Raw genomic sequence first — 25,267 nt, forward strand, 5'->3', positions numbered from 1 at the left:
GTCCTTGTGTTATGATCTTTGTGATGGTGGTGCGCCACACACGAGTACGTGCGCGTACGTTTGTCGGAGGACTTGTGGGTCTCGACCTTCCATGTCTTTTCTGGAAGTTTTGATCATTGGGGTTGGGATGGGAGTATGCATGCCCACGGGCACTTGTCGTAGGATGAGCATGGTTAGGGTAGGGTAGCATATGGAGGGGGCTTCTATCTCGCAGCCCGACGATCATGGCGTCATGGGTTGGCAGAGGAAGCTTTATATAAGTGATAATTAAATAAAATGTGTGAATGATAATAAAACTTAAGATAATAAAAAGTTTGGGGTGCTAGAGCCTTTCCGTTGAGGGATGTTGAATCTGCACAAGTCCTAGCTTGGGCTTTTTGATGCCAAGCGACTCTCCATGATGTTAGTCCCTAATTAGTAGCCTTTTTAGTGTCTGAACAGGACCTGTACTCCTTGCATTGTCTTAGGTTCTTGGTTGCAGCCATCATATTGTCTGGTGTGAGTGTTAGCCATGGATGTTCTTTTGTGTGTTTGTGGTTGGATCATTATCTCCATCAGCACGACGGGTGTGGACCTATGGGTGCCACGTGGTTGGGAGGCGTAGCTACCTTCACCACTGCTAGGGATCGGTGTACAGAGACGATCTTTTGTCCTAGTGCGACCGTTGCTGGATGTTTTCACTTGGTACTTTGGGTTCCGGATATGCTTTCTTGTGATTTATGCTTTCATTGGGATGCTGATATATCATGTTTAGATGATGTTAGTTTAGATGATGTTAGTTTACTTGACGCATTCCCTTATCATGATGTTTAGCATATGATTAGATGATGTTATTTGATTTAGTAGTATATCTGTTGCTTACTGCTGTTTAGCATGTGATAGGTGATGTTATCTACTGTAGGATTATCTTATGCTTTACTACTAGCATGTTAGATTTCCTTATGCTTATATTGTTGCATGTTTTAGTAGTGACGTCCCTATTACGACAGTACTGACGATTTGGTCGGTGGCTTGGGATGTTACGCGCGGGGGATGGCTAGGACACACGATGGTCTTATGATGCTATTGACGGTTGGGAGGAACCGCGTACTTAGTTTGTTTATTTCAGTATGCTCTTTGCTGCTATAGTTTAGATGGATAGATGTTCTTCTTTCTGTGTTGTTCTTGCACTCGAGTGTTCATTCCTCGAGCTTTTGTGGATCTGGTACTCCCTGGTGTGGAGGTTCTTCGGTCTGTTCTTCGCCTTTCTGAGTTCTGGAAGTGTCTTTGTTTTCTATGGGCGACATTTGTTCAGCATGGTGTGACACTTTAAAAAGTATCGCACGCCCATGCAAACTATGTCGTACGACACTGTAAAGTATCGCACGCCTTCTTGAGAAATGTCGTACGACACTGGAAGAGTGTCGCACACCTTCTTGAGAAATGTCGTACAATGCTGAAAAGTGTTGCATGCCTTCTTGAGAAATGTCGTACGACATTGGAAAAGTGTCGCACGACTTAAGGAGAAGTGTCACCCTCCCTTAGTAAAAAGTGTCGCACGGTTTTTGTGAAAAACCTGCGTTTGCCGGCAGCGGGCACTTTTCTTCGTGATTCAAACTTTTTGAGAGTGGTTTTGAATACCCTTTTGGGCGTTCTTCGACGCTATGTTGTTGCATTTTGTATTGTGGTGGTTTTCGTTTAATGCAGTTTTTCGTGTTTTGTTGTTGTCTCTTGGGGTTTAAAATATATCGTTTAAGTATAAGTTTAATTCCTTATACTTAAGATATATTTTAATATATGCGACAAATCATTTGAGATAGGTTTCAGACCTCTCAGAGATAAGTTATGGATTCTAGGAAATTTCAGGGCTTCAGAAATCCAGACTTAGCCAATTTTCAGGGCTTCAGGATTTCAGGCTTAGCCAAATTTCAGGATTTTGCATTTTACCCCAGCTTGGTGTTTTGTTGATTTCTTGTGCCCTCATCTTGTTGTGGTGGTTGTTGGCTTTTGTTCGTGTGTGTCAGTTTGGTAGTGGCGTTCGCAGATCTGTTGGTTGTCGGGATTGTGGTGAAGTCTTCCTTTGCGATTTTTGTGATCCCTGTATGATGTTGTCATGTGCATTCATACTTGTAAAAAAAAAATATCTTGGCTTGATTTGAATCCTTGTTTCCAAGGATCTCTGGGCGGGGCATTACACCACATCTTCAACTCCCATTCTTTGTATTTTTTTTGCTTGTGTGAAAGGAGTTGCAAATTGGAATGCACATATACTAAGTTCTCTTCTCTCTTTGATTGCAAGCTTTTGCATTTTATTAAGTGGATGAAAGAATATGTGCTCCAATATCTTTTTGATGCAGATGAACTAGGAATCTATAAAGACAAGACAAAGTAAACAATTAAAATTAAATTATTGAAGTTATAAATTTTTAGACACCTCAGTGGCCGATTGTACTCCTGGTTTGGATTCGGAGATTTGGCAATTTTTTTTTTTGGGTCGGATCTTGATTTCGTGTGTATGTATATAGACATTTTCGAATGTGTGTGTGTGTGTGTGTATCAACATTATAGGACTTGGCGAATCCCAAGGTGAGCCAGGCAAAATGAGGCAAATGGCCTCAACTCGGAGTCGGCCGCGTCTTGGCCGAGTCTTGGCTGGCTTGTTGAGTCAATTGACTCGGTTGACTCGCCGAATCCCGTCAGCCTAACTCGGTCGATGGTCAGCGTCCATAAAGGAACAAAAGAAAAGTTTATTAATTTTTTTTTGGTATGTAAAGCCTAAGTATGACCTAAAAAGGCCATTCTATCACTTGCAAAAAAAAAAAATAGAGAAAGAAGAGTTAAAAGAAGAGTATTGCGTTCACAATTGGAGCATGTTCGACACTTCAAGAGGCGCAACAAGATGGTGGCAAAAAAGTTGAATGATCTTGTTTTTGTTTACTACAACCTTTTCTTTTGCCACAAACATATTTTGGGCATCCACACATCTCCCATTGTATTATAGAAGGTTGATATACAAGCAGGGTGGAACATAGAGGTTAATGATCCTATCTTCAGTGATGAAGACTTGGAGTGGGTTGATCAGGTGGGTCGAGAAGCAGTGGTGATGGCAGTGGAGGAGGCTAGAGCTCGAGGAGACCCAGTGTAGGACCTTGAGGTTGAGAGTGATGGATCCGACTCTGATGATGAGTATGAGGATGAGGATAAGGAGGATGATCATGATGAGCATGTCATTGAGGTTCAACCTCAGACATAGGGGGAGCAGAGGGCTCTAGAGTCTTCCATGACTTATCTGAGGCGTACTCGTGGGAAGACATAGGCTACTATGAGCCTTTCTTTTGATATATGTTTGAACTTTTGATTCCATGGATATTGTAGGCATTTGACAGTTACACTATATTTCAGATTTCTATTATGTTATTCAGTTTAACTTTAAGTAATTTCTTTCAAAAATTTGCATTTATACTTACGTGATCTATGAAAAGTTGTATATATGTGCAAAGTACTTTCTATTTATCTCAATTATTGTGTATTTGATGTTAAATGACTAAATGATGTGTGAAAAAAACTTAAAATCCTAAAAAATCTTTGAATTTCATGGACTTTTTAATTTGCCGAGTCTGATTGTCGAGACGGGGTCCGAGCCCAATTTGGGCTTGACTCAGTCCAAGGTTGGTAACATTGATATATATATATATATATATATATATATATATATATATATATATATATATATATATATATATATATATATATATATATATATATATATATATATATAGACACACACACATACACACACGAGACTCACCTTTGACTCAAAGTCAAAATTAGGCTCAGACTTGGCAAGGACTCGAAAAATTGAAAAACCCATGAAATTCAAAGAATTTTAAGAAAATAAAGATATTTTCATGCATCTTTTAGTCAATTAGCATCAAATACACAATAATTGAGATAAATAGAAGCTACTTAACACACATACACAATTTGGCATAAATCATGCAAGTATAAAAGCGAATTTTCGAAGGAAAACAACTGTATAACATAATATAAACATAGTGTCATTGTCAAATGTCTACAATATTCATGGATTATGAAATCCATGGAATCAAAAGTTCAAAACATATATCAAAATAAAAGCTAGAGTGCAGAAGACTAAGGCTCATAGTAGGCTATGTCCTACAAATATGCCTAAGATAAGTCATGGAAGACTCTAGAGCCATCCTGTCTCCTTGTGTTTGAGGCTGAACCTCAGGGGCATCCTCATCCTCACCCACATAATCCTCATCATTAGACTCAGATCCATCACTCCTAGCCTCAAGGTCCTGCACAGGGTCTCCTTGCACCCTAGCCTCCTCATCTGCTAATGTTGCTGCCTCTACCTCCCAATCCACCTGATCAACCCACTCCACGTCTTCATCACTGAAGATAGGATCAACAATCTCTGTATTCTACTTTGCATGTGGATCAATGGTCTCTAATACAATCGGTAATGTATCGGTGCCTTGGATCAGTCTATGGCAAAGGCAAAGGTTGTAGTGAACAATAACAAGATCATTCAATTTTTGCATTGCCATCCTATTGCGCTTCTTTGAGGGTATATGCTCGAATAAATTCCAATTGTGTTCGCATCTTGATGCACTAGATGGCTGGCTCAAGATGTGAATCACAATCCGCTGTAAATTTGACACCTTAATGCTAAGCATCTCCCACCATGCATTTGAAACAAGAAAATTTTAAATCATTTTAATAACTTTGACTTTATCAATTTAAAATGGTAATAGAATTAAAAAGAAGAATGTAGAATCATAGATTTTTACCAGGCATCAGTTATGTCCTGTTTTTCTTGCACAACTCGTGCAAATAAGTCCCTCTTGAGCTTTTTTAAACTTCTCAATCTCATGGACTACAATTGTTCCAACTGTTGCATTTGATAACATTCTCTGTACAACATCATAGAGGCCACTCTACACCTCATCATCAACCTTGAAATGTTGGCTGAATTGGAATATCAAATTAAGGAAGTAGGCAACTACATATATAGGCCTGTGAAGTAGATTGTGCCATCACTTATCAATGACATCCCATATAGGCCCGTACTCATGTCGATTCCTTGCAAAAAAAGAGTGAATGGCCTCCTTCACCCTATCCATGCCTCATAAATATAGCCCATTGAGGGCTTCTCTCCATCAACAATTCATAGGAGAACAAGCGGCTCTATGAATTGCATTTTTTATGAAAGTTGAAAGAGAAACAATCATCTTTAAGTTTTGCTTTAAAAAATGAATAATAATTTATAACATAATTTTTTAAACAAAAAAGTTGAAATGAGGACAAAAAGGAAAATACCTTCACAATCTCAATGACCGGTGTCCAAAAGGAAGCCTCATCAAAAATGCGATCAGCTGTGTCAGTTCCTGTAGTGGTCTTTGCATATGATGATGAGATCCACTCCTCACTTACAAATCTCAAACCTCCCTTCGACTTAAAGAAGGATTGCAATGTGAGAAAATTGGTTGCAAATCTAGTGACCCCTAGATGAGACAACTCCCTTTGATTTGTTTATGTTTTCATTAGGTTGACCCATGTATGATTATGTATGGATTTACATATACTACTTCCTTGCTCTACAATTGTTTTTATTCAAGGGAGTTTACCAAGATTCTCTAACATGAGCTCAATACAGTAAGCAACACAAGGGTTCCAGAATAAGTCAGGTTGTCTCTCCATAAGAAGCTTATCTATAGCAACATAATTTGTTGCATTATCTATAACTACTTGCACCGCACTTTCCTCACCCATGTGCTTTATCACTTCATGCATTAGTATTACCTCACTAAGATATTCAATATTCTTTGTTTTTCTTGAGGCATCAATTGATTTCAAAAAAATCGTGGCACATGAGGAAAAATAAACAAATTAGTATAATGATTAATGATCAATCATAAATTCATACCTTAAAAACTTAATCACTTTATCAAGATTTTAAATTTCTAAGTACAAGCTCTACTTCTAAATTTCTATTGTCTAAAATTACCTGATGAGGAGACAAGAAAGTTGAGGAGTGTTCTACTCCTATTAGTCCAACCATCAGTCATGATGGTGCAACCCTGCGTCTTCCACACCTCACGTTGCTCCCGAATTGCACCTTCTACATCAGCCACCATTGGGTCAAAATAGGGCCTCCTAGCTCATCAGCATTAGGGGCATTGAACCCAGACCACAAACAATAACATCATCTATTGCAATTTGCCAATAAGGGAACTTAAAACAAATTAAATAAAATTTAAACAAATTGGTATATTACTTTTAAATTTGAAAATAAATTAAAAAATAAACAAAATAAGCATATTATTGTTTGTTGAGAGCAAGACAAGTAAGACATATAAATTAAATAAATAAGTACCTTGCTGCATTGAATGAAATGTTGTTGTAGATGAAGAAGTCTCCAAGTGCCAATTTTGCATTATCACACTTCTCTTTGTTCCATCCTATGCTCTCAAGTGATGGTTGTGCACCTGAAGCCATGCGTGGAACAAAGATGGAATCAAGTGTCAATCTTTTCTTACGAATGCGAGGCCCAATGGTCACACTCATAGAAGCAATAGTAGTAGTAGATGGAATAAGAGATAATGGAGAGCGAAAATTAGAAGATCCCTCTTGAGCTAGATGTGCCATTTCTTCTTGTTGCTTATTTTTCAATTCTTTTTACTCCATTTTTTCCCTCTAGAAGAGCTTCCATGTCTTGCATAATATCTTGGGGTACTTCGTTGCATTTTTTAGCATCACGCCTAGGTATATGTGCTAGGTGATACTTCAATCTATTTATGCCTCCTCCGTTATATGTTACATCGCAATGCCAACATATAACAACTCTTTTTTTGTGGCCTAGGATGGCATGTTTCCAATCCCTATCCCTTGCTACTGCTACTTGGTTTGCATTACTGTTATATGGAGTCTTAGTTCTACTTCCTCAAGCCTCACCCGAAAACATGATGTCAATGTGGCTGTTGCTGCAATATGAATATATTATAAATAGTAAAAAATTAGCATCAAATCAGATTTTTAAACTTTAGGGCCTTCTTAGTTCTTACTTATAAAGTTTTTCATCAAGATAAATTTGAATAAATCTAAATAGTAGAGACTAAAACAAATGTAAACAAAATGGAAAGTTAAAAATATGAATGTAGAAATTTTTTCAAAATAAAACAATTTACAAAACAACACAAAGAAATGCAACTTGTTACTTGTTGGTAAACAAATTTGTCCTCCAGAAAGTAATTGAAAGAACAGATTCAAATCACCCACAATGAAGAACAAACCTCACCAATAGTTGGATGAGTTATCATTGAATTCATAATCCGCCTCTGAATTGTGAGGTACAATTCACTCTTAGAAAGATTTACAATAATTAAATACAGATTATGCCTTTTATGAGAAGGCACAAAGGCTTTCTGACATCCATCCATAAACATGGAATGAATGCGATTATCAGATTTACCAATTTAAACAAAGAGAAAGATGAATAAACAACCACAGGACTCCCTATTTAGTCCTTCACATTATAGAGAAAATGAGAGATTGAACATCCATCTTGCAAGATGTGGATATGTGAACCGTACGATTACATACAACACATACTTAATGATAATGGAAGAAGATTCCCAGAAACATGAAAAAGACAGTCATACAATTTATCTTAATCAGGAAAATGACCTGCAACATAAATTCATCCTTATTTCTGGGTAAAACAAAGTGACCACAAGATCAGTTGTATCCTGCCATTACAATAAAAATTGCAGAAAGTATAACATAAAACAAATTCCCCTATCTCCCTCTGTTACAATCAGTACCAATGTATTCTTCCCCCTTCCTGTAGCCACATGAGCCACTGGAAAAAGAAGAACCCCTCTATTTATAATCTGCTGTATATTAATTATGTTTGCTTCATGGTAATCCCTTTCAGCTTTAATAACTGATTCTTGTATCTTTTTATTTTTATCATCTTTGTAACATTTCCTTTCTTTTCTCTTTTGAAATTGATATACTTATGAACTATTGATTTTAAAGTTTATAAGAGTATATCTTAACATATTTGAATGATGTTTGAACAAATGACATTTAAATATGTTACAGCAAAATCAAAATATTCCTTTTCCTGGGCAGATTGAAAAATACTTCTGTCAGTAAAATTGGGTCTCATTCCGGGAGGCATATTTTTTTTTCCCACCATTGGATCAAGCTCATTTTCGGATATGTGTTCCCACTCCTAGTTTTCTGAATTCTGACCGGAGCGATTGGAAATATAATCATTGTTGAAAGATATTTGCTACTGAGTACAGGTCTATATGACTGTATAAAATCAGAATTGGCAAAATAAAGTTTCCAGCCACTTCCACATCCTCTGCCACCCTCCATGTGGGCCTCTTTAAAGACTTATATCTTGTTGTTGTTATGACATCATAATAATCATATGGGGCTGACATAACAGAAGTGGTCACCATTTTCATTACATTTATATGTGCCATGTCTACCCTTGAGAATGCTCCAACTGTTGCCATGCTCGGGTCAACATTATATCAAACAGTTTACATGCATGCCTGAGCTCCTCTCATAACTATATTATTTTCTCCAAAGTGTTGTCCATTGCTGTCAATGTTGGAGTGCATTTCTATTCTACAAGACAACATTCTTCTCTAGAATGCTCGGGTTGTAGCAACAAAGACATCTTGGCCAATAACAAGAACAATATGCTAAATATTTTCCTCTGAATCATCCCACTATTTTGCTGTCTAATCTAATAGATTTGTTCTATAATTCTTGTGATCTGATTTGGCTGCTTTCAAAATAGCATGAATCTTCACATGATCATGACTCAACTTGTGGTTTGTGTTTGTCATTTCCCATAGCAAGATGAATGGATGAAAATCAGACTTGGAAACCCACCAAGTTTATTAGTCGCTTTAAACTATCCATTGCCTAAGATCTGCTATCAATGTTGAGTTCCTTAATCACTTTGAATCTGAATTTGATTAGAGCTTTGAACTCTTAACTATTGAATTCTGATTCTAGACTTGTACTTTGAACCTGTGAACTTGAACCGCTGAACTCGAACTTCGAACTTGAACTGGAATGGCCGTCCTTGAAATGATGGCCAATTTATTGAACTTTGGATCACTAAATTTCAGTACTGAATTTGGACCTACATACTTGATCCATTGAATGTGAACTTTGAACCTTGAACTTCTAAAACAAAGTCATCGGTAATCAATGGTGCGTATTGAAGATCTCAAATTCAGAAAGAGCACAAAGGATCGGGGATTTGATCTTAAATGAGAGTTGGTGGGCTTGTGTGCCATATGTATTGGATTTCATCGAGCCCATCATGACTATGCTCCATTTTGCTGATACAGATACACCTTGCTTGGAGTATGTGTACGATGGCATGGACACCATGGCTGAGAAGGTAAAGCATTATATACAAGCACATGAGAGTGACCCCACACAACGCAAAGCCTTATGTAAACAAGTGCAAGCAATTATCCATCTTTGCTGGAATAAGATGACTACACCATTGCACCTCCTTGCATATGCATTATCTCATAGGTACTATAGTGAGGAGGTGGTTGGTATGCCAGGTAGAGTTGCACCATTTGCGGATGAGGAGGTTGTTGAGGGGTGCCACACAGCTCTTACAAGACTCTTCCCACTGGAAGAAATGCATGAAAAAGTGAGGGAAGAATTTGCGTTGTTTGCTTCGGGGTTAAGGCATTCTCCATTTGCACTAAAGGACCAAAATAGAATGGGAGCTATCACATGGTGGTACATGTATGATCAACCTTTCAAGCATCTTCAACCTCTTGCAATCAAGGTCCTATCACAAGTAAGTTTTTTATCTTGTTTTGTAATTTTGTTTTAAACTTTTATGCTTACACTTGCATTCTAGAATTTAGTATTTCACATGTTCTTTAAAATTAATTTTCTTTTTATTTGTATGTTTTGTGACAACTATCTAGGTTGTTAGTTCTTTTGCTGCTGAAAGGAATCGGAGTACATACTCCTTTATTCATTTAGTGAAGCGCAACCGGTTGGGCTCCAAGAAAGTTGAGGATTTGGTCTTTGTCCACACCAACTTGCATTTTTTGTCACGTAAGAATGATCATTACAAGGAAGCGGCAACAAAGCTTTGGGATGTAGCCACTAATTGTGCAGATTTGGATGCAACACTTCATGATCTTATTACAGTCAGAGACGGTAATGATGATAGTGTGGCATATGGTGCATCTAGCATAAGTGAAACCATGTTTGGTTCAAATGAGTTTTCAGCAATTGGAGATGATGATGAAAATGTGGATTTTCTTGCGAATCCCTATGATTCAGAGTGAGACTTTGATTGATTGAATCTTCAATCATTAACTATGTTTTTACTTTTTTGGAATCTTGAACATGACCTATTTGAACTTATTGTCTAAGAATAAACGCTAATGTTGGACAAGCACATATTGATATATCATATGAATTTTGAAATATCTTGAATTTTGATTAAGTATCATAGATTCATAGTCATACTATCAAATGATTTGTTTTTGTGTATTTCTTGCATTTCTTTGCATATATATATATATTGTGTATTTCTTGCATTTCTTTGCATATATATATATATATACACACACACACACACACACGTTTCCTCCTACATCCGCATCTAAAAAAAAATCCCCGCATCCCGTATCCGCTTCGGAATCTACATCCGAATCGGTAACTTAGCTAGAAAGAAGCAATACTCTAGTACATCTATTTATTTGGATATTTGCAGTACAATAGGGTACCTAAATGTAATTGCTTGCTGAAGGTGAAATGCAAAACATCAATTATTAGGATAATTAAAAAGGTAGCAAGGGATGCTTCCAAGTCTCTATAATAGTCTTGTGTAATAAGTTCTTTCTGCCAATAGCTTTGTGTAATTTCTATGAAGTGCACTCTCTAATGAATTAATCAATGCTCTAAATGATTTGCCAACATTTCAAAACTGAGTGAACTATACTTTCTTTGAAGTTAGTGTTAATGTTATTGTAGAAATTTTCTTTGAGCAAAGCATTCTTCTGACATATATTGAGGACATTATAGAGATGGTACAACAAATACTGTGCTCTTGTTTTCTTTCTAAGTTTCATGTTGTTTTATTTCTATTACTGATTTCTTTGTGGCAAGAAAGAACCCTTAGCCCTTACCTTGTCTTCTTTCTTGTTTTGTTTCTTGCTTTTGTTTCTTCTCAGTCACCGTTTTGGTGCTTCTACTTTGATCGGCTCTTCTGTTTGTATGCTCAGTCCCATAAACCGTGTTGGTTTTTTGTGGATATTAATATTATTATCTTATCTTATCTTATATTTTTATTAGGTACCCTATTTGGATTGTGCCATATATATAGTAGTTTCATAACCAGTTACCTGGATTATCCTCAGACATCTGTGATTTTACCTTTATAATGTATCATATTCTCATATCTTTTTGTTGCAAAATATGGACAGATGTTTGGTTCACATTGCCAATTCTTAAAAATTGGTGTCTGTTTCTGAAATTGTCTTTAGAAGAGTGCATAATTAGACATTTGAGAATGCTGTGTTAGAATAAGCTATGATTGTTGAAATGCTCAAAACGAAAATACTATCTCATGTTTAGAGTTACAGCTTTGTAGTAGTTATAACAAAATTCAAAATCTGCAATTTTGTAAGTCCTATTTATTTTGTATGAGAAACTGAATGCAAATAATTTACATAATTTTGATAATTCAGGTAGTTGAACTGCTCGGAAGGAAATCTGAGCATCTATCAGTATTGAAATCATTTCAAGATGGTTGTAATGAAGTTGACATGACAGATGGTACACAATACCTGATCCGAGATTTGGTAATGCATATTCATAACCAAGATCAAGACATAAAAAATAGTATCTTGATTTTCCTTCCAACTTATCGGACCCTGGAGCAGCAATGGTTGTTTTTGAAACGTACTGGGGTCTCCCTGAGGATACATGTTCTGCATAGCAGCATTGATATTGATGAAGCTACTAGAGCTATGCAGTTTTGTGATTCTTATAGAAAGGTATGGTGCCACAATTTTTGCTTTTTTTATGAGTTGCTTATGGATACAATTTTACTGCCAATTGGATTTTATTGATTATATGGAAGTAAGTTGCATCTGTATTGATATGAATAATATCCTAACTAAAGGTGCATGTTTTGATATAGTTTACCAAGAAATGGCATGGTTTTTAAGTTGATTGATGTAGCTTTCCTGCCAAATAAACAAATAGATGCTGATCATGTGGTTGACTGAACCTCAATCTGTTAGTTGTCTAGTAGGATTATGCTTTGCCAGCTCTAGTTAGGCTACCACTGTAGAATACACAAATGTTTGAAGTATGTTTTGTTTAAACCTGGATTCTGGCAATAGGATGCATAAAATCTATGACATGGTTACCAGATGTGGGTACCCAAGGATGTACTAATCTTGAAAGGATCTGGGTATGCCTTGAAGAGCACATGATTATATTGGGCGGTGGAGTGGGGGGGGGGGGGGCGGGGGTGAATCAGTATAATAAAAACTTTTGCCAATTCAAATAACTTTTAATGCTGAAATCAACAATTATGAATATGAACAAAATAACACAAAATTTATGTGGAAACCCAATGTGGGAAAAAAACCATGGAAAAATAATAGCTTTTATAGAAACTGTTCTTTTACAATGGTTTGCAGGCTACGACCTACAAGAGGCTCCAACCCCTATGTTTATGAGCACCGACTCACTGGAAGCTCCAATACCGAGCTACTGGAAGCATCGAGCTACTGGAAGCACCAACCCCCACTGCTTTTTTCGTGAGTACCCACCCACTCCTCGTAAAATTCTTTTCCACCTTGGTAATGTTGCCATCTTCAACCGATGATGGACCCTTTAGCATATAATTCTTCTCTGTATGAATTCTTTAATTTAGCACATACTTCTTATATCTTATTTATTTGAAGTCAACCTTTTATATAATATATTTCTATAAACATATTACAGACCTATATGTAAATCAACTTTATATTCTGATATTTCCTCTTCATATCTTTCTTGCACACTTTCTTTTACTCAATCTGCTCACACATTTTCTTTTTAATATTCTTTAAATATATTCCCCCTTCTTACTTTTATACTTCTTCACATATTTGTCACTGATAAATATATATATATCAGATTTAAAAATCTGAATATATATTAATATTTTATTCATCCCTTGGTCTATTGCACTTCTTCTCAACACTGACTAGCTTGCTTTTACAAAATGATTCACTTTATAAGTGGATGTGACTTTTCAAAAAGTCATTTCTTGACCAGAATAATATTTGCAGATTATACCCACCTTAATGTATTGCTGCCTATACATCTTGATAATATATTTGTTAATATTTCAAATCTATTTGATTGCCATTAATTCCTTAGTTTTTTTAACTCCGTGGCTAAACTTGTCCCACGGTACTGGTTTAACTCAATGTTGCCACACATTTACAAACTGGTGGCAATATGACACAACATATTCTGTGTTGACACGGCATACTGAGGTAGATTTATTTATGGATTATGCAGAGACATTAATATGCAAACAAAATTTCTCTTATTGTTCGATTCACATCTACCGCTCATTATCATTTCCTTATTTCCTTCTTTACATCTGTATACTTATCACTGATTTGAGACTCATGATCATATGGGCTTTCAATTCTAGTCATACTTACTACACCCCATATTTAGATGTCTCGTGATTTCATATCCCTTATTCATGTTGATGTTTACATATTTTCAATCACTGCCTTATAAAACAGTTTACTTTCAATGCATGCGTAGATGAATGACACTAATTCAAAGGATGAACTTTGTCTTATATACTCCCAACGACTCTTCTTACTACTGTGTTACTCACCCACAGGCCTTTATCGCAACTTGGTCTTTATCGTTGAAGTTTCATCATTATCGGAATCTCTAATAATTTGTTATTATTCATGGTGGCTTTCAAGTTTATTGGACCTTCACATATGTCTTGCCACTGAGAATTATCATTCTTAATTGCATCTTGCTACCACTCTTGCACAGATATGAATAGTCGTTGTCACTAGTTCCTCTGTTCCAAACATGACCATTTCTTCAATATGGAATCATTCCACAAAGACTCTTTTCAAACTGTTTATGGTGGACACACAATAGATTGATTGGTTCAATATGGAATGCATTACTCCTCACTCATTGACCTTTGAAAATAGCTATGCATACACATATACGTTTACTCAATATTTGGACTGATCAACAAACTCGTGTCCTGTTAATTGATGATGTTTGTCTCATTTGGTTTTGTATACAACCTCTGAATATTTCGTTGATTAATTTTGCAATGCAATTTTGACTTTGGGCACTACAATTTTATTCCCTTCGTGCTCTATTATCAGGTCTTCAATATTAATGTCGTCTTTACTGTATCAATAGCTTTGTTCACAATATATGTAATTGCCGGTGACTAACTTCTCCTACAAAGTTTGTTCCTTTATAATTCCTAACTTTTAAATGTTGTATGTTGTTCGTGAACATTTATTGTTTTCTTTGAAGTTTCAATTAAGATATTATCTTATCTGAATTATTCCCGTTTGTCACTGTAATCAGTGTTCTTCAAACAAAAACTCTCGTCTTGCTATCACTGATGACGATATGTGAATATTCAGATCACTTCTTCATATGTCATGGTACCAGTTTATAAATTGCCATTGTTCCTTAGCTGTTCAACATCTTCAAATATAGTCAAGGCACCACTGGTTTTATTAAAGTCTACTCATAATCAATAGTATGCTGTAGTTTTCTGCCCATCGAGAGATATGGATGTTTAAAGCTATGTCAAAGATTTTAGCCCAGCATTTGCCAACTGTAATGGTGTTGTAATTCTTTGAGTCATGACCTACAAATTTGTGAAAAGTATGCACAATATGAAAGGTCTTGGAGGGTGTAAATCCATGATTCGCCATATGGTTGAATAGGTTTGCAGTTGCACCATAGCTTTGTAGGACATTTGGGCTATGCTCCAAAAATTTAACTTTGAGGTTGTCAACATCTTTGGCTTTATGGGTTTGGAGCTTTTAGGACAGCATGAATGGTTAGGTAAACAAAAAGGAAATGCCAACATAGAGAGTGAGATTTTGCATATTGATTTTTTCTAGGTTTATGCATGTCATCCTTGTGCAAGGGCCATTCTATGTGAATTGAAATTTATTTGACTATAGTTTTATATATTTTAAGAGATGGTTCCTCCTTTTCCTTCCAATGAAGCTTCTATATTATTTTTTGCATTTGCCTTGATTTGGAGGGTTTAGGCATCATAACTAGCTTTCTTCTAGAAGCATGATTCCTTTAAAGTTTATCCTTTACTTGGATGGAAAATTTGATGCATCTAGACATGTTGATGAGGTGGAATCATTCGATAGATCAAATGTAAGAACCCCTTGGCATATATTGCCTTGGAATTCTTCCCTATTTGGTTTCTAATATATTGATATTTAGTAAAACACTTGATGGACTGAATTATTCAGAATTTATCACTTTTTGTTCATTAGAGCAATTTTGTCAAACAGTTTGCTTGTGATAATGTTTGCAATGATCAAACACAATCACCTGATGTTATGAATATTTTAATATGCAAACAATGCTTCAAGAGGAAATAACAAAGTATGGCTTTGGATTGTTAACACAACAACACAAATGCGAAACCTGACCTTTATTCGCCATCCACGTTAACTTTGAATAATTACACAGACACAACAATAATTTAGGATATTCATTTTCTTAATTAAACCAATTTATAGCTATTGATGAACTTCAAAAATTACATTCATTGTGCTTAGAGAAAATGCACTTTAGCTTGATCTTCACCTTTGTAGAGCATACCAACTTGATAATAACGTTCAGAATAAGTTCCATGTATATGAAAGGTCCTTACTAAGTCCATAGGCATATAACCATTTTATTCTGCAGTCTAGAACAATAGAACCACAATAAGTGTTCACATGACAAAACCAAATAGGCATCCAGAGTAACCTTATTGAGCCATGATGCATCCAATAGTTGCACTCATTATGCCAAGTGATTATGAGAAGAATTAACCACATTTTTTGAAATGCTACAATGCACACATCCATACCAATTTCAGGCATAGGAGCGGTATAAATAAAATTCACAAAAATATCATCAAAGCTTCTTGATTGAAAAAATGTCAATCCTTATTATAAGCGTTGTGGCCAAAATGTTGCTTTGCTTGAATTGGTGATCATACTAGAGAAGCAAACAGGAAGGCTTGCAAGATTTGGGTGCTTCCTCTATAGTAAACAAAACCGCATTCCAATCTATCACCCTACCTTAATGTGTCATTTGGAGCATCAAGTCATCAGTAGGATGCCGAACTTGTCAGCAGAACAAGTCAGAGCACTAGTTTCCAGCCGGATTATTACAGCCTCTTCCTATTCCAGTGCAGAAATGGGAGAGTATCTCCGTGGACTTTATTATAGAGTTGCCGAGGGTGTAGGGCAAAGATTCCATTTTTTTGGTGGTGGACAGATTGACGAAATTCACTCATTTCTTTGCCATAGCAGCAGATTGGTTGGCCTCTCAGGTAGTTGAGTTATTTTTTCGAGAGGTTTTCTGTCTACATGGTCTTCCTCACACCATTGTGAGCGACAGGGATAGCAAGTTCCTCAGCACCTTTTGGCAGGAACTATTTAGATTGACAGGTACGGAGTTGACACCTAGTACGAGTTACCACCCCTAGACGGATGGGCAGATTGAGATAGTAAACAAATGGGTGGAGGGTTATCTCTGTAGTTATGTAGCAGGGTAACAGAGAGCTTGGGTTAAATGGTTATATCTAGCGGAGTATTCCTACAACTCCTACCACATGTCCATCCTGATGAGTCCATTTCAAGCTCTTTATGGCAGCGAGCCTCTATCATTCGTAGATCTGGCTTTGTAGGACAATAGGGCACCTCTAGCTGGGGATTGGATATAGGATCAATAGGATATTCTTAGATCTCTTTGAGAGAATATTTTACAGGCTCAGAATCAACAAAAGATGTATGCTGATCGTTGGTGGACAGAGTGGAGTTTTGAGTTGGGTGACATGGTTTATCTTTGTCTCCAACCTTACAGACAAAGTTCCTTGAAAAAGAGTGGGTCTCAAAAACTTCAGCCTAAATTTTTTGGTCCCTATCGCATTACTTGGAGGGTTGGGGAGGTAGCTTATGAGCTGGATTTACTAGATGACAGCAAAATTCATAATGTTTTCGACGTTTCTTGTCTCAAGAAAGCGATTGGCCAGCATGTAGTACCCTCCATTGGATTGCCTCCACTTGATGAGGAAGAGACTCTAGTGTTAGTTCCAATAGATGTGATAGAGGTCAAAGAAAGGAAGCTGTGTAATAGGTCCATCAAGGAATAACTAATTCACTGGAAGGATTTGCCATATGAAGATGCCACTTGGGAAAGAGAGTCAATTTTGTAGCATCCGGCACTGAGATTGCTTGAGGGCAAGCAATCCTCGGAAGGGAGGACTGTAATGTCCCCTTCTCTACACTAGACCTATTAGCGCCTAGTTGGTCTATCTTTCCATCTAGATAAGCTAACGCCATTTGTTTTGAGGATGCCAGTCAATCACAGGGATATACTTGGTTTCAGTTGGGAAAACATTTATATGGGAACCACTAAGGTTAAGTTACTTTATTCTATTAAGTGATTTATAATGTACTTTTTCTTTTAAAAGTCACTTAGTGACAAAAATGACTTAAGTGACTAAAAGATGAAATAGGTTTTTTTCCACATTGCTTAGTTATTCACACCTACCCTCACTTCGAGGTTATAAAGGCAAGCATCTCCTTTGGGATGATCACCATGAGATATATTAATATATTATTTCAAAAATGATTTCTTGAATGTGACTGATCTTTTTTTAAGGACGAAACCACTTAAGGAGTTTAGTGAGACTGGACGTAAACGTAGTGGCTCACATTTCATTTCCAGATTTGAAATTTGAATTTGCATAGTGGAAATCAATGGGAAGTTGGAGTTTCAACTGCAAATAGAAGTGATAGGGATTTGAAGTTAGCTCTTGGCATTGATGACGTATAGGCTAGCAACAAACAGACTTGAGCACAAACGACATATAGGAGGATAGACCTTTCCAGTCGAGTTGCAGAGGTAAATCATTTCCTTGAACGTAATATTACTTTGGTTTTTGACTAGTCCAAAACGTGGCACTCCTCAACATTAAAACCAATAGTAAGGTTAACGTGAAAGGTAGCAGCAACAGGCTAGCACAAGCATTGAACTCATAGTGAACTCTCACACATAAAGTTACATGGAACATGTTGGAAATTTGTTCAGTGCTCCCCTCGGGATTTGTGACAAGGGCTTAACTGCCTCCTATGTACTATGAGTTGAGTGGTTGTATCAGGCATTGATAGATCGATCTTTTGATGCAACAACAGACCCACTCTAACAAATGGTATCAGAGCTTGGTCACAGGTTCGAATCCTGAGATCCTCGGGTAACGCTGAGGGGGAGATTATTGGAAATTTGTTCAACCCTCCCCTCGGGATTTGTGACAAGGGCTTAACTGCCTCCTATGTACTATAAGTTGAGTGGTTGTATCGGACATTGATAGATCGATCTTTGGTGCAACGACAATCCCACTATAACAGAATAGGACTAGACTAGTCGGTGTTGGTAGTGGAAACAAAGTGCAAAGGTAAGGATGGTTGTGGAGGACTACTAGGAGACAACTGAGCACTCACACGACAACAAAATTGGCATTGTAACCTCCAATAGTACGGGTAAACACTCCTCCAATAGATGACATACTCCTCTGCTAAGATGGGGGTATTCGAGCTAGTGTGTGGTTTTGACAATCAAGGCGACCATCATTCTAGAAGAGGCACAGGTGACGGCTAGGATAGATAGTAGGTAGCATGGACTGCTCTCCAAATGCAACACTTGCTCTTTACCAAAATCGGGGTTTGCACATCCATTTCAGGTTCCTTCTGTCATATGTTCTCTCAACCATATTAAGATGAACACTTAGGAGATCTAGAAGTTATTTCTTTAAAATCACACATTTTTAGTTGTTAGTTTCTTTCAAGATTTGTATTAGGAGTTATATGTATTAATGCAATAATACTGTTCCTCTTGAGCTGCCATTGGTACAAAATACTTTTGGATGTCTATATATCATTTGTTTGAACAGGCACACCATAAATGGTAATAACAGTCACAACAAGAATATCACATTAATAAAGTACTTTATCTTTTAAAAGTCACTTCATGACTAAAATGACTGAAGTGACTAAAAGACGAAATAGGCTTTTATCCCACATTGCTTAGTTATTCGCATCTACCCTCACTTCAAGGTTATAAAGGAAAGCATCTGCTTTGGGATGATCACCATGAGATATATTAATATATTATTGCAAAAACGGTTGGTTGAATGTGACTGATCTTTTCTTAAGGATGAAACCCCTTAAGGAGTTTAGTGAGACTGGACGTAACGTAGTGGCTCACATTTCAGTTCCAGATTTGAAATTTGAATTTGCATAGTGGAAATCGATGGGAAGTTGGAGTTTCAATCGTAGATAGAAGTGATAGGGATTTGAAGTTAGCTCTTGGCATTGGTGATGTACAAGCTAGAGGCAAATAGACTTGAGCACAAACAACAGATAGGAGGAATGACCTTTCTAGATAGGACTGACCTTTCCAGTCGAGTTGCAGAGGTATATCATTTCCTTGAACGTATTAATACTTTGGTTTTTGACCAGTCCAAAACATGGCACTCCTCAGCATCAAAACCAACAGTGAGTTTAATGTGAAAGGTAGCACCAATAGACCAACACAAGCATCGAACTCACAATGAACTCTCACACATAAAGTTATATGGAACATGACTATGTTAAAGTAACTTAAGATCATTTCTGCAAATGTACTAACATTGCCATTGTAATTGATGGTTTCCAAATGCAGATTTGGATCTCATATATGTATAATATGAGAGGAGGAGACATGTCTCTTCAAGAGACATGAAGAGACATGTCTTTATAGTTAATCGCCATTTAGTTTATAAATAACTATGTGCATAACTCATCTTTAACATATATATAATATTAATATATTAACCATATGTAATATAATATTATCTCATCATATTGTTATATAATAATATATAATGCATAATATATATAATACATATTATATTACATATATCAGATATATAAGATATATAATGCATAATATATAATATATATTATATTACATATATAATATATACTATATATAAGATACTTAAGGACAATTTATCATCAATGCGGCAGCTTTAATAAAATCAATCCAATAGAGGCTACAACAAAGTCATGTCTCGTAGCTTATGTAAGTCATAGACATATATATATATATTCTTATCAGTAATATGAGACATAAAACAATGTAAATCATGAATACAAATACTCATTGTAATGAGTATATCACTTTGACTGATTCTATACTTCAATAGACTAGATGGGTTGGTGTTGGGAGTGGAAACAAAGTGTAAAGGTAAGGATGGTTGCGGAGGACTGCTAGGAGACAACAAAGCAATCACACGGCAGCAAAATTGGCATCGTAGCCTCAAACAGTATGGGTACACACTCCTCCAGTAGACGGCATACTCCATTGCTAAGACGGGGGTATCTGGGCTAGTGTGTGGTTCTGACAATCAAGGCGGCCATCATTCTGGAAGAGGCACAGATGGCGTCTAGGATAGATAGCAGCTAGCATGGACTGCTCTCCAAACACAGCACTTACTAATTACCAAAATCGGGGTCTGCACATCCATTTCAGGTTCCTTCCATCATATGTCCTCTCAGCCATACTAAGATGTCCACTTAGGAGATTGAGAAGTATCAGGCACTTTCAGGTTGTAGTTTCTTTCAGCGTTTGTATTAGTTGTTATATGTATTAATGCAATAATACTGTTCCTCTTGAGCTGCCATTGGTACAAACTACTTTTGGATGTCTATATATCATTTGTTTGAATAGTCACACCATAAATGGTAATAACAGTCACAGCAAGAATATCACAGTAATATCAGTACTTTCATCTTTGGGAATGCACACTAACTGTTCATAAAAATGACATAGACAAATTCTGAATTCTTTTACAAATATAAAAGATTGGATATTACACCTAGTAAGTGCAGGTGATCATACTCATCCTGCTCCACTGTTGTGTTATCATCATACACATCCTAAGTGACAACAAAACCACTTCAGCCCTTAGTTATTTCATTATCCCTTGCATCATTCACTCCATCACCAACATGTTCAATCTTTATAGCCCTTGAAGTAAGCTCTTATACCGTTCTCCTTGCAAATTCTCTCTATAGCTGCATTGCAAATGTGATGGCACAATCTCTACTTGAAAAAAATTGTCGGTAATCTGATTTTATCACTTCAAGTGTTTGTCTATGTGTTTGCAGGCTCAATGGTGAGAGGTCATTCCTAGGACCATTTTGTCCCTCATCAAGATGAACTATCCAGATAATGTACTCAATAGATTTATCTGCGATACCAAAATGAGCTAAGGTTTGTGCAACTTCCTCTATTGAGAACTTCTCCAAAAGGTCTAACTTGCTAGAAATGAAATGCATTTCCTGTCAAATTTATTTCTTCAAGATTGAATGCTTCTACTATTTCGAGAGTTCAAACTTTGGATGTGTTTTTCTATCATATTTGTCAATGAGATGTGAAGTTTCCTTCTCCACAATTGATTGTCAATCAGCATCATGCTCACGTCCAATAGTCTCATGGCTGGAATTTGAATCTTCTTGTATCAACTCTTCCACCTAAAGTTCATCAATTCTTGTTACCTGCTGGTCTTCCATATGTGTTATAACTGAACTTTGCAACTTAGTTGATGATGTCATAGAAGATGGGATTTCAGATTGAGCTGAAGAAGAGTGTGACAAAATCAACTTTTGACCAAGCTCATCTACCTAATTTTCAACTTCACACAATGCCACTAATGTAGTCTATAGGGTGTCCTTAGTGCTCGAGAGCTCAAAGGTAAGGGTGTTTACTTCTTCCTTAATACCTCGAAAGAAATCTGTGCAAGATCAAGGAGATGTTCATGATTTGAAAGAAGATGTAGATAATCTGATTTCATTGTTTTCATCCTTTGACCACCTGCAAATTTGAGAATTCTTCTTTGAGTTGCTTTTGTCTCTTTTCCAATTGTTAATGCAAAAGATTCTTTTTAATCATTCGATACATGTCATCAAAATGTGCTAGAGCTGCAACAGTTTTATCTTCAGTGACTTCCAATTGTCTCCCCAAATTAGGTAAACTAGCAGATGTATGAGAAAAAACAGATTTACATGAAGTAATTGAGTGTCCTTCATTATACATTAATGCTATTGATGCCATCTTTCAAGCCCAATTGTGAAGATGAAGTGGGAACAACACTTTGGTCAAAAGTAGATCAATCCCAAGAAGGACCCGTACTATATGTAGGAACAATTTCAGCTGGACCAACATAGGCATTAGCACTCACATAATATGCGGAGTCGTTATTGTTGGATGATTGGAAAACATTTCCATATGGGCTACTAATATGCCCATCATATGCATAATGTAATCACTCTCGCAGGATAGCTCTACAGTATCGTCTTAAAATGGAAGCACCATTCATTTAAGACCTTTTAGCTCCCGTACTTAGTGACCTTATGGACCATGGATGGATTCATGCTCAATTAGTTCTTTCTCCTATTCAATCCTGCTTCTTCCATTTTCATTTGCGCAATTTCAGAGACCCCAGGAATATCCCTTCTCAGGATAACCCTAGAATAGGTCGACCTATTCCGGAATATTACGAGTTTGATGAAGCTTTTCCTTGGGAACTTTAGGTCTTGTGGTCAGTTTTATGTTAGAGTTCCAAATTCAGAAATCGAGTGACTGCGTCGACCTGCTTTGTCATCCACAGGCACGAATACATGTTTTCGAGCACTCAAGCTAGCAATTTTTTCTAAGGCATTTCAAGTACCCATCAAGCATGCAAGGCATTCAAGATTCAAGGATCCTTTGTGAGCGTTAACTCTTCAAGGTCCAGTGTTTTGTTGGCCATCAAGGGAGGAGATCTACATTGTGGCATTCATCATCTTTTTCATTGATGCACATTTACATCCATGGCTCCATGATGTGGTTTTGGTAGATCCATTGGATTTGTGGAAATTTCCTACATCCTTCATTGCTAGTTCAATATTAACAACATACAAGCATTGCAAAAATATATTGACAGGGGTACATCAAGTGAGGTGAATGTTTACATTTGTCTTGCTTCCTTTCATGCTTTACATTTCATTTCAAGGTTGATTCCTTAATCTAGGGCTTGACCAAGGCAAGCCCTCTCCCAACAAACAAAACCAAACTTTCTTGTGTGCAAGAGCAGTATAGCTGAATTGTGATTATAGATCCGAAAACTATTCGTCAAGAGCTTTCTGGAGAACCTGGGTCAGTTTTACTATAGTATCTGAGGAACATATCCATCATCTCGTAAATTGTTTGAACACTTTTCCACCAAGTTGACCTGTTCTTGAAGGTTTGAGAAAAGCAACATTTTCTGGGTTTTCTGTCATGATCATAGATTTGCAGTCGGAATTACAGTCACAATTTTAGATCTGCGATTTTCAGAGTAAATAGGCATCTTCTCTTACGTATTTCAAGGAAAGCTCTTCATCCTTTCTTTTGTCTCTCTTAGCATAGACCAATTTCCACATCTTTATTGGGCTGATTGAATATGTTTAGCACTTAGATCTATCTTATCGTTGTCATTATGTCAATTAGTTCAATTTCACATACACATCACATATCTTAAAGTTAATTTACATTGCATGAAAGAGCTCTTGCTTACGTATTTCTTGGATATAATTTGGGTTTAGTATTAGCATTTCTTCAACCTACTTGGGTTTCGCTAATCTAACCTGGGTTATATTGAGAGTTATGTTTGGAAGCCCCTCTTTCTCTTGTATTGAATGGCTTAATGAATGAATGGTAAAAAAATTCATCTCACATAGTTTACAATACTAAATTCATTGCGCCCCCCCCCCATTGATCGCTAGACATCTACCTCCCAGCTTCTTACGAAGGAACTTGTGCAATCGATGATATCTTTATCATCTTTAGGTTGCAAGTCATGAGTAGTTTGTTCCTCTTTCTTTTCCATCCTCACCTCAATGGCAACTTGTGACTCTTCTTCTTCCAAGGATGTTTCTTCTAGCTTCAGACAATATCCCATACTAACTTGATTTTGACCATCCTTTGATTCATTAGACTTAGAACTCGTGTTGTCATGTTTCCGCCATTGATTTTCTCATCTTCCTCACTAACCCTATAATTGTGATGAGGTGTCTATGTCTTTAGACTTGTAAACTTATTTGTTCTCTCCTCATTTGATTCACATTGTTTTCTGAATAGCTCTTAACTTGCAAACTCAATGAGCTAAGTTCATCTATAGTTGCTACCTCCTATTCAATCTCTCCTTCCATGCTTAGTTTCAAAACTCCTCTTACAGATTTTTGCAAACTCCTTGTTCAAATAGATCATGAGCTAGTTTATGGTATTATTCTTTTGCCAAAATGGTCTTATGATGTAGCCTTAAATGAAAGGCCATGTAATCAATGAAGGGTAGATTTCTCTCAATATAGGGTAAATACTTTTCCCCTTTTATTTTCTTGCAAATTTTGAGGTAACTGTTGTTGTGTTTGAGCAAGACCCTTCATGAGTTTTTGCAGACTAGGCATTTTTCCCATAATTGAAAATCCCATCTTTATAAATGACAGATTTGATGCTTTGAGACCACTGTATGAACCCTTTGGCTTGTATTTCCTTAGAATTCTTTAATATTTCGTTTAATGTATTGACATTTAGTCAAACACTTAAGGTATTGTTATATTTTAAATTTATCACTTTGACCTTTAGAGCAATCTAGTCAAGGTTTATACTTGTGATAATGTTTGCAATGATCAAAAACAATATCATAATATTTTAAATATTCTAATATGCAAACAATGCTTCAAAAGGAGATAACAACAAATTATACCTCTAGATGTTTACACAACAACACAAACATGAAACTTTACCTTTATTCATCATCTAGGATCACTTTGAATAATAAAACGAATACAACAAAAAATTAGGATGTTCATTC

General features: G+C 36.5%; 1 protein-coding gene across 3 annotated transcripts in view; it reads left to right on the forward strand.

Annotated features, from left to right (window-relative positions):
* The window catches only part of LOC149557122 (zinc finger (CCCH type) helicase family protein), a 289,450-nt gene that overhangs the window by 105,040 nt on the left and 159,143 nt on the right, over positions 1–25,267 (forward strand). For all 3 annotated transcript variants that reach the window (XM_089831842.1, XM_089831844.1, XM_089831843.1), the window contains exon 5: positions 11,769–12,077. In XM_089831842.1, coding sequence (XP_089687968.1) covers positions 11,769–12,077 — 309 coding nt within the window. The remainder of the gene's footprint in view (positions 1–11,768; positions 12,078–25,267) is intronic.

This window comes from Cupressus sempervirens, chromosome 5, assembly GCF_028749045.1.
Source record: "Cupressus sempervirens isolate cs-2001-9-10 chromosome 5, ASM2874904v1, whole genome shotgun sequence".
In the NCBI taxonomy this organism is placed as follows: domain Eukaryota; kingdom Viridiplantae; phylum Streptophyta; class Pinopsida; order Cupressales; family Cupressaceae; genus Cupressus; species Cupressus sempervirens.